The sequence below is a fragment of the Thunnus maccoyii genome, chromosome 11 (assembly GCF_910596095.1).
Source record: "Thunnus maccoyii chromosome 11, fThuMac1.1, whole genome shotgun sequence".
Taxonomy (NCBI): domain Eukaryota; kingdom Metazoa; phylum Chordata; class Actinopteri; order Scombriformes; family Scombridae; genus Thunnus; species Thunnus maccoyii.
The window spans coordinates 18,370,950-18,382,384 of record NC_056543.1 but is presented as its reverse complement, the minus strand read 5'-3'; the positions used below and the strand labels follow the sequence as shown (position 1 = coordinate 18,382,384).

The following is an 11,435-nucleotide window of genomic DNA, read 5'->3' as shown; positions in this document are numbered from 1 at the left end:
AGAGTCACATTCAATATGAATGACCAGTTGGATAATGTGAAATGGATAATGTCTTACATCACATAGGCCACATACCCTACATCAGCGGTCACCAGCCCTGCCCCTAGAGAGCTACTGCCCTGCATGTTTTAGGTATCTCCCCCCTCCAAAACACCTGAGTCTAATTATTAACTTGCTGCCAATCAGCTAAAGCTTGTCAAGGGCTTGATAATGGGCTATTAATAGGAATTAGGTCTGTTAGAGTGGTAAAATACCTAAAACATACAGGGCAATAGCTCTCCAGGAGCAGGGTTGGTGACCACTGCCCTACATTGGCAACATAATGCCAATTTTATTAAATTTCATTACATTATTATCACAGCCTTTATCTGTCGAAACCTTACTTGATGAGGGGCAAACACAAAACAGGGAATATCTGATTCCGGCTCTATATTACACAATGTAAATTTGTATATTACTTAAACTTAAGCCCAGTGTTTTGCCCTGAGGCAGGCAGGTAGGTAGGTGTTTGGAGTAAGCCCCGCCCCTCTTCCCTCTCTAGGACATGTGATTGGTGAAGTCGCTGTCGCAAATCGGAGATTACGAAAGTTGCTGGGTGGGATCTGAACTAACGTGGCTATGTAACACGAACTATATAAACAGTCATTTCCAGAGTAATATGAGCACGTATGTGAACAGCGGACTTACTTAGCCTTTCAGTTTCACGTAACTAGCTTCACGTAATATTGTCGACGACACTACGGGTAACGTTTGTTTTTACCACCTTGCCGTTAGCTGGCTGGCTAACGTTAACTGATATGGCTACTCCCACTACTGAGACTTTGACTGACACATGAGAGGTGAGAGTGACTTAAACAACCTAATCTACTTGTAGTTGACCATATGGTAACTTAAAAACTTAACAATCTCTCCAAAAAGAGTCATTTAAATGGTATGATATTGCTTGGGTTTGACTAACGTATTGCTGCGTATGTAGTTATCAGCCAACGGTTATCTGGTTACCTTTGCACCGTTTTAACGGCTGTAACGTTACGTTAACTGCTAACTGCCGTAACTCCTCCTTTGACTGTATTTCCCTGTTTTGATATCTGGCAGTGTTGAGCGGTGACGGTCACGACATTAAGATGCCCTTAGCCCAGGCATGACAGCTGACACTGGTGGGAGCATCGGCACAATGGAGGCACCGGCCAGAACCGCCGGCTTCAACTTTTCCTATGAGGAGGGGGACCAGGACTTCTCCGCTCTCTCCACCGCCACCATGTCCATTGACAAGCTCCTCCCGGCTCTCCTGGAGTGCTTTGGGATAATATTGTGTGGGTATATCGCTGGGAGGGCAAACATCATTACATCCACTCAGGCTAAAGGACTGGGGAATTTTGTGTCCAAGTTTGCCCTGCCAGCGCTGCTGTTCAAGAACATGGTACTGCTGGATTTTGGAAATGTCATCTGGCCCTTCCTCTGGAGCATCCTCATCGCCAAAGTGTCTGTGTTTGTCCTCGTCTGCGTCCTAACATTGATAGTTGCCAGTCCTGAAAGTCGCTATAGTAAAGCTGGGCTCTTCTCAATATTTGCCACTCAAAGCAATGACTTTGCTTTGGGATATCCTATTGGTAAGTATAATGCTTTTAAGCCTACCACCAACAGTGTCTTTCATTCAACACTGCAGCTGTAAACATGCTGTCTCACTGTACACCCATCAATCACATCTGAAGTGTAATCATACGTGTTACACTGTAAAATACTGTGTAAACACAATTAGATATCAGTTTTTAAAGCACAGATTCACAAGTCTGTCTTAAAACAGTAATCAGGTGCCCAAATGAACTTTGAATCAGGTTTTTCTTGCTGTAATCATTCCCCCTGTTCATACTGGCCATTAAGATTAAGAAATCCACAGTCCTCCTTATGTGCAAAAGTGTATTTAAATGTTTATGAAGCCAGTATGAAGCTTCAGCCATCCAAATGAGTCAAATCAAGTAGATATCTTTCAATGGTAGTCTTTTTAGTGCCAAAGTCCCTCTTTTTGTTACTATACTATACACCGCAGCTCAACAGGAAACACTGTATGAGGAAACATAAAGAGGAAATTTGATGCTAAAAAGATAAATGTGGCAGATATTCACTTGACATGACTGACTCATACTGCTGAAGCCTCATAAGCCTCAGATCAACTTTTAATTGCATTTTTTACACAAAATGACTGTGACATTGAAAGCACATTTGAAGGGGATCTTTTAATAGCCAGTATGAACAGGAGGAATGATTACAGCGAGGAAAACCTGTTGCAGTGTTTACATGGACATCTGACTGTTGTTTTAACAAATATTTGAAAAACTGTGAACCTATCCTTTAAGGCCCTCCCTTATCAACACTGCACTCAGACAGAAATGCTCCTAAGCTGTGAGTGTGATCATTTCCAAGCAAAGTGGGATTCATTTATTTATTTGTGCTCGTACGCACATCTCTGATCATGCTTATGCTCATCTCCCTTTGGTTGAAATGGAGAGCTGTAAATGAAGTAGCAATGAAACTGTACTAACTGGCCAATATTTTTAAAGAAAAAAAGTAAGAGTATGACACTCAGACTGCTTATTGTCTCACTGTCTGTTGACAAATTAATAAAGAATCCATTTAAACATGATTGAATAAGTGACCATTTTGTAAATTTAAATTTGGTGGATATTAATTTCAGTTTCAATTCCAGTTAATCAGAGTTTGTGATGTTGTGTCATCATCCTGCTCCTAAGCCATATTTTCTCTAATTTGATGAGCAAGTGGTGACATTTTCAACCAGTATTTTTGTTTTGCTTTCACTTCAGTAACACCTAAGTTCCCGCATCTGAAAAAGCATTTGATCTTTGAGCTATTTTTCTGCTCCATGTTGAAAGTCAGCAGTGAGTCACATTTCCTGTAGCTCTTACAGTGAAGGTTTTTTCTATAAATAATTATTCAGAGCCATTTATGTAAGTGAGATTGACTGTGCACTAGCATGATGAGATTTATCAAGACAGATAATTAAAAATATTAACAATGATAAATGGAGGCCTTATATAAAGACGTTGCTTATACATGAAAATGTTGCGTAAACCAAAATATTTCTGTGAGTCCAACTTTGTGTCCTCATCTTTATCCACAGTTGAAGCCCTATACAAGAGCACGTACCCAGAGTACCTCCAGTACATCTATCTGGTTGCGCCTGTCTCCCTAATGCTCCTAAATCCCATCGGCTTTGCCTTCTGTGAGATCCAGAAGTGGAAGAATCAGGGAAACCACCAGCAGAGCAAACTTGTGATCGTGGGACTAGTAGTGTTAAAGGTCCTGAAGAACCCTATAGTGTTTATGGTTGTCATCGGCATCATCGCCCACTTTGTCCTGCACCAGACTATCCCCGCCTTCATGGCTGAATTTGTGGATGGCTTGGCCAACTCTTTTGGGGGAGCGGCTCTGTTCTACTTGGGTCTGTCCATGGTGGGCCAGTTGAGGAAATTGACCAGGTCCACCGTTGTGACGCTGATATTACTCATCACAGCGAAGTTGTAAGTAGAAACCACTGATGCCTTTACTGTACTTGATGGTCATTTCATACAAGAGATGATTTTTGTGTTGTCAGATGACCTCATATTTTAGTAATGACATATGTCATAGGAGTGTAGTGAGGGTCAGCAGGTTTTAGCCTTGTTAAGTGCTCCCAACATATTGTTTTGTGCTGATGGTTTGGATGACTCAGACCTTTCTCACACCACAAGCCTCTTACCAGATGGATGACAAGTCAAGAGGTCTCAGTAGGGCACAGCATGATAGCATGTAAATACTCCAGTAGTACTGCATTTCAGTGTAGTTTTAACTAGCCGCTAAAATAATGGTCACATGACACCAGCTTTTTGTTTGACTTCCAGGTTGCTGATGCCCCTGATTTGTAAAGACATGGTGGATTTGTTGGACAATAGCAACACCAGCGCTGTCAACCACTCAAGCCTCTCCAATTATGCCTTTCTTTATGGAGTGTTTCCCACTGCACCAAGCGTGGCTATCTATGCTGTGTATTACAATGCAGAGCTGGAAGTTGTGAGTTATCTACCTGACAATCATCAATCTGCCATATTCATTTTTTTCTTTGCAATTCACTGTATGGATTTAAAATTTTGCTTCCCAACAGGTTACCTCTGGGATGGTGATCAGCACTTTCCTCTCAGCTCCAATAATGTATGTTTCTGCCTGGCTGCTTACAATGAGCTCGATGGATCCTCAGCTTCTGATGAATTCACTGCAGACTGTCAGCTTTAACATAAGCATAGTGAGCTTAGTTGCGTTGGTGAGTTGCAACTAGACACTTCAATGTGACATAGTTAGGACTGTTAATGGCTAATCTATTGGTAAATTACCTTTTATTGGCTGGTTCTCTTTGTTCATTTTGTTTTATTCAAGTACATAACAAACTCAGGTGAAGTCAAACTTGTTTCATAAACCATTTGTTATAGCATGTTCCACTTGATACCTAAAGCACTTTGGCCTGCTTATGATTCACTTTTGACATTACACAACTCCTATTCATCTGATGTGGCCTTGTTTGGGACAACAAAAGGGAAAGTACAGAGATACGACATTGAGTAAGAATGTGGTACCACTGTGTCGGGTAACCTTAAAAGCCTCAGTATTTTAGAGGATGTGTGGACAAACAGATGTTTTACTGACTTACAGACCCACTTCTTCATTTATTCTCACTTGCAGCATACCTTTTAAGGAACGTGAACCCCAGTGCTATAAACAATGAAACATGTTTACATTTCTATTAATATTCTGCTTATACTTAAAGTGATCCTCTTCATGGTTTCTGTTTCATAAATAAGTCATTCTTCTGGATAATTCCACCTATTCTTTACTTTTAAGTTAAAGAACCAGACAACAATTTTTAATATTATTTATATTAGCATCTGTTCATTACTTTTTGTATGGCAAACATGAATAATTTGTCTTATCTGACAGGTGGGGACGATTGCAGTCATGTTTTTAAGCAAGAAATTCAAAAGGATACCTCACATGTTTACAGTCAATCTTTTCTTGGCACAAGTGAGCTCATTAACACATACTCTCAATATTGATTTTCTTATGAATTAATTCAATTGTGAGAAGAAATCTACCTGTATATGCATGTTCACATCAGTAAATTTTTTATGGTATGGTCTCTAGTTTCTAACTTGTATTGGAATGATCCTGTGGAACTTCGTGGTGAAGGAAGACACCTTCATCGGACATGCCCTGACTTTCACGTTATTGTGTACCTCACTCTACAGTACTTATGTGTGGCCAGGTATGCTGTGTGCACATGTTCACGCACCCACCATCTTCACAATAAGTTTGATTACTAATTTTCTAATTCATATTTTTTTTGTCTTAGGCTTAATAGCACTGTCACTTGTGCTGAAGAAAAGTTTTGAGGATCTGAAAGTTTCACCAGGCATGTTGGTCATGGCAGGCTGGGGGTGAGTCACATAAAAGAGGATTGAGCACAGAAATGAAACTAAGCTAGTTTGTCTGGTACATTAAAAGGAAGCACCATAAATAGATCACCTTCCTTTAAGAAATTTACATGTTGAACTTTGTATACATTAATAGGCACCAACCAAATTTTGGATCGGAAGTACTGAGGGTTAATTTGAATAGGACACTGACACCTCACTTGAATGGAAACATTGAAAATTCCTGCAAATTTAATCAGCAATTCAGTGTCATTGAGCTGTTTATGTTTTACATTTTGATTTTGTTGTAAATGTTGTCTCTATATCAACAGGATTCCAGCCTTAGTAACTGCTGTGTTGCTTATTTCTGGGGAAAAAATGTCTGACACCATTGACCCATCATACTTTTACGGCAAACCTCAGGTAATGACATAAGTGGAAATCATTTTCTTTGCTGTTTACGAAATGGCAGAGAATTACTAAAAGTCTACATGTCTACTGTATGTTTGTTCTTTGACAGATTATCTGCACCACAGTAGTAGTTTCCCTCAGCATACTGCTGGGAGGGGGCTGTCTGGTGTGTCTCAGTAGAGGAAGCTGGGTCCAAAATGACCAAATCCAAGAGGGAAACACTGTAGAGGACCTTGTGAATGAAGTCGAACCAGAAAACCAGACTCTGTTTGAGCCAGTCACCCCATCAGGAGATCTCAACAGAGGTATTTTCTCCTGAGATTACTCAGACATAGACTTGACTAATCTAAATGATATATTCAACAATTCAACATTTGTTTGAAGATGTCACTTTGATGACACTGAGTAAAAACCAGGCTGCCATGTACAATAGGATGGTGATTAAAATCACAGTGGATGATGATCAATGGAGCATACACAGAGGGGGCAGTCAGAACATCTTAAATGGATTGTCAGTTTTCAAAGCCACGGTTGGAGAGGAGAGGAAGAGCACAATCAATCCAAAATCAATACTAACCCTTATCTACAGCAAACAGCCACATAGACAATACAACTTCTGCTTGACGTCCATTCCTCCACAGATAATTACATGAGTTGAAAACAGCTAAACAATTACAAAAATACAAAGTAAACAGTGAGGAGTCAAAAGAAGAACAAAAACATGTTGGTTGTTGTTGCCTGGGGGAAATATGATAAGTTGAGTTTCTGATAAGTTTAGTTCCTCATTTATAACAAACAAGGCAACATAAACCACATAATCTACCACAAATGTTGTTATGCACCACTTGGCCAGTAAACAGAAATATGTCACATGGTTTAGACTTGTAAAAGATCCCCCTTGGCTGAAGTTGTGTTTTAACTTTAAAATGTAAATAAAGGAGTGGTGACCAGAGGTGTTGAGTTTTCCTACATTTCCTGCATGTAGCAGATTTAAAGACCCTCTATAACCAATTTCTTTGGTCATAGTCATAATATAAATGTAAATGCTGAGTTGATGCAAACCATTACTGAAAGTGTTCAAGGTAAACAAGTCTTTACAAGTCTATCTCAATACAATACTCACATACCCATATGTACATTAGAAAAGTTATTTGTCGCAGTAATCATTCCTCCTGTCCATATTGGACATGAAAAAATGTCTTCCTAACGCCATTGCAGTGTAAGTTAGACAAACTCCATAGCCTTGTTCAGCTAAAGCTAATATGATGGTTTAGCAGTTTGTGTTGGACGAATCAAGTATCTTCCAAAGTCAGTCTTAGTTTTTAATATTAGTGCAAACTTTCCTCTTTTCTGTTTCCACAGAAATTCATTGCAGAGCTGCAGTTGCGATAGTAACACAAAGGGGGATGTTGTACTAGAAAGACTAACTTTGGAAGATACCAACTTGATTTGACTAACTCAGACTGTTGAAACGTTGTATTAACTTTGATTGCATTTTAAAATGTATTTTTGCACAAAACAATGTCTGGATTTTGTTGCTCATCTCTTACATTGAAATCACATTACAAAAGAATCTCTTCAAGGTCAGTATGAACAAGAGGAACAGTTGCAGCAGCCCATAATTCTTTCAGTGTACATACAGGCATGTGAGTATTGCATTAATATGAACTGAATGAATGAAAAAAATGTGAACCTATTCATTAAATGCCCAATATATGTGATCAGTAGGAGACTACAATGTTTTATCAAGATCCTAACATCTTATTGGAACACATCCAAATTCTGTAAATAGTGTATTATTTTCTTTTTAGTGTATTACTTGTATTACTCCTATACTGTATGTACTCTCTGCTTCTAGTGACAATTTAGAGGATATTGTATAGTAACAACATCTCTTTCACCTTTGTCACTTTGTTATCAGCATGCCTCATATGTGACTGTGCACCACCCCAGCCCATGCCTGACATGATCATCAGCACAAATATGAACAACACACCAAGCACACTCACAGGTATTTTACTGATAAGTAACTGACATTCATTTTCCTTTGGTGAGAATTTGAAATGTTACTTTTTGTTTGAGGAATTAAAACATCTTTTTAGACCCTCAAACCTCCTGTTTTTGCCTATAATTTTGTATTTTAAAACTGTGATCTGCTGCCCCCTTCAGGTCAGTGTGAGAACAGGTGTGAGTCAACAGACTGCCTGCTTGTCCAAGTGGAGGAGCTCCAACAGGTTGCGGATAGACAAGTGGCACGTCATGTGCTGTTATGTCTGCTTCTGACTGTCAGCTTGCTTGCTGTGAGTAAACTACCACCTTTCACTTCGACATGAAGTCATCCTTACCGCCTGCATTATTATATTTAGTGCATCACAAACCAAATCGGATACAAATGGCTGAGCTGTGTAATTTCTAACTCTTGTCAGCATCGGTGAAGGACTGTTCAAAAGAGACATACTCAAAAAATCCATCAGAACATTTTTACATTTAGATTATTAAATATTGGTCTTATTTAACAGACAAGAAATATATTAAAGAAGACTGAGACCTTTTGAACACTTACATGTTTTAGACTGTAACTAGACAGGATTTTTAAGAAAGTGCAGTATTGCATATATATGTCACTGACACTAAATGAATTGTCCTTATGTAGTGTTTCACTTAACCAGTTCTACAAGCTGGGACTGCCAACATTATTTGCTAGTTTAACATTAACCCCCTACTCATTCCTGTTTTGACAGAACTTGTCCAACTGCCTGTGGTTACTCTTTAACCCAAAGCCTGGTAGGCTTTACTTGGAGCTGCAGTTCTTCTGTGCTGTGGCCAACTATGGACAGGTAGATGTTTCAAATAGTACCAAGATACTTAGCATGTATTGTCACAGAGTATCAGTCTGATGATATGTTTCTCCTTGCCAGGGTTTTCTCTCCTTTGCTCTGTTTGGACTGGACAAACATTTGATTATACTGCCATTTAAGAGGAGGTAAAGAACATTAATGTTAAGAAACAATGTGAAGCACATTCAAATTTTGTATATACAGTACCTGTATATACATATATATGTCACTGAAATGTATGCAGTATACGTATTTTACATAGTGTGTATATAGTTTACTATATTGTGTACTCTTTACTATAGAATATACCACTGTGCGTATGAATATTTATACATATATATTTGTTGTTGTTTTTGTGAATGGTGATTAGGTTACACAGACTGTGGTATGGAAAGAGGCAAGACGAGCAACCGCAGACTGATCTACCTGAGGAAATCAGGATCACCTGCACCCAGTTCACCAAATACCACAAAGACCAGTGTTTTCGTGACATTGTCAAAAAGAGAAGGTGAGAGCATGTAGTCTCACTTCCTGCTCCTCTTGTTGGAGGTTGATGAAATGTTTTGAATAAACATGTTCCCTGACATTTGTGGACAAACAGGTACCACAAGGCCACAATGACAAACTGTCATTTCTCATATTTTTGGTGTATGTGGGCTCTGACTTCTTCTATGGCTACTCTGGACCAGTGTGTAGGATTTAGTGGCATCTAGTGGTGAGGTTGCAGACTGCAACCAACTGAATACCCTTCCCCTCACCCCTCCCCAAGCATGTAGGAGAACCTATGGTGGTAGAGAAACTCACGAAAAATGCAAAAGGCCCTCTCTAGAGCCAGTGTTTGGTTTGTCCATTCTGGGTTACTGTAAAAACATAGCGGGCTCCATGGAAGAGGACCCGCTCCCTATGTAGATAAAGAGGACCCATTCTAAACTAATAAATATGCAATGATTCTTATTTTCGGGTGATTACACACTGGTTAAAACATACTTACGAATATTATATTCTATTTCTGCCGTTCCACTAGATGCCACTAAATTCTACACACTGCACCTTTAATAGACTTTTTGGTGAATGCTTCTTCTGACTTTCAGGTGTGGAATGAGGACTCTGGTGGACTGTTTTCTTGGCTGTGAACTAGTGGAGTGGCTCCAGCAGGTGGGCTTGGCTCAGGATCATGGTGAGGCGGTACTCTACGGGACTCGGTTACAGCAGGGTGGTGTGCTTCAGCACATCAAGCAGGAATATGACTTCCAAGACAGTCAACTTCATTACCATTTCATCACATAAGGCCCAGGGGTAAAAGTTGACATTTCATTTATCCCAAAGGTAAATGGCATTTCAGTTAATAAATATGACTGAAATACATCTTGAGATTTGACAACTGGAAGAACAACTCCCATCAATCTATCTACACCCGGTTTGACCTGCCATCTAGGCAGTTGCTGCATGTGCTGTTCACACCCTGTGCACTATAGCACTCCACAATGCACTATGGTGCAAAGAAACTTCCTGGTTGTGTGTTGGGACAGACCACACCTGACTGTGACGTTGGGTGTGTTCAAAAGTGCAACACACTTAAACCTTTCAAACCTTAAAGGTCTTTGAGGGAATTAGCAGTGTAAAGGTTAAATGAAAAGTAATTTATTAAAAATCTAGGTCTTATTTTTGCAATTTTATATTTAACATTTTACTCATCTGGTTAATTGTTGAGAATTTGGATTGTGGCAAAATTGCTAATAGTCACATGATAACATACATAAACCCCTCTTTTAGCCATATTATCAAACTACTTATTTGGAGAAGAGACCGAAAGTGGGCAAACCTGAAATTGTGTTTATAATCCTCTCATGATGCTGCATCCTTTAATCTGCAATGAAGCTGGAGAGTAAAATAACATAATTGATATGACTGATGGCCAAAACTACAAAAATAAGACCATGGTTTTTCATTTTTGAGAATAACATCACTGATAAATATTATTAATCTAAAGGGATTAAATAAGACTTTGCTGCTTTTGTTGATATTTTGCATATTTTTTATGCTAGTTAATACTTGCACTTAAACTTTCAATAGTTTTATTTTGTGACTTGATATGAGCAATAATGTGCAAGGTGTCCTCATATAGCAAATGACAGGTAAAGGCAAAATTTTCCTATCCTCTGCTTAGTGCAGAGGACATGAAACACCTCAGAGTTTATTATCACTCTTCTACCAAAGCCAAAGAAAAAGGGGAAGATGTGGTTGAATCTTCATCCATTTAAGAGTTTGTTTATATTCAGTTTAACTTATGATTAATTTAGTTTTACCAGGTGGTTAACTTTTAATGTAACATGTATTGTTGCTTTGGTTACCTGTTGTTTAACATGACTTGACTCTGATGTAAAACAGTGGTTACACTTTTTACCAGGACTATGTTAGCAGTATCCCAAAATACCATTTCAACAAATAACGTGCCAGTTTGAAAAGAAAGTATTTCCATGTTCACATTATGGTAATATTTGTTTATTATTGCTTTTTTAAGTGACAAAAATTGAGTAAGTTCAGTAAGTTATGAACATAATATGATGTGGTAACATGGCCTTAGGACTGCATTTAGGGAGGGTAAACGCATGTGAATATTTGAAAATGTTTGCCTTGACTTTGATAAACATGGTATCATCCTCCTCATGAACTTAAGTTGGGAAAATACAAGCTGCTGTAATTCATCTTTTCTCTCAGGTATATAAAAATA

The 11,435-nt window shown here is 38.8% G+C and overlaps 1 protein-coding gene across 1 annotated transcript; it reads left to right on the top strand.

Moving 5' to 3' along the window:
- Window positions 1-567: 567 nt before the first annotated feature.
- On the top strand, window positions 568-11,075 carry gpr155a (G protein-coupled receptor 155a). Its single transcript, XM_042426071.1, has 16 exons — window positions 568-839; window positions 1,096-1,610; window positions 3,137-3,536; window positions 3,897-4,065; window positions 4,157-4,312; window positions 4,984-5,067; window positions 5,188-5,308; window positions 5,396-5,480; window positions 5,789-5,879; window positions 5,977-6,172; window positions 7,789-7,878; window positions 8,037-8,167; window positions 8,609-8,704; window positions 8,786-8,850; window positions 9,075-9,212; window positions 9,796-11,075. Exons 2-16 carry the CDS (start codon window positions 1,142-1,144, stop codon window positions 9,989-9,991), a joined length of 2,487 nt encoding a protein of 828 aa, XP_042282005.1. The 5' UTR covers window positions 568-839; window positions 1,096-1,141; the 3' UTR covers window positions 9,992-11,075.
- The last annotated feature ends 360 nt before the right edge of the window (window positions 11,076-11,435 follow it).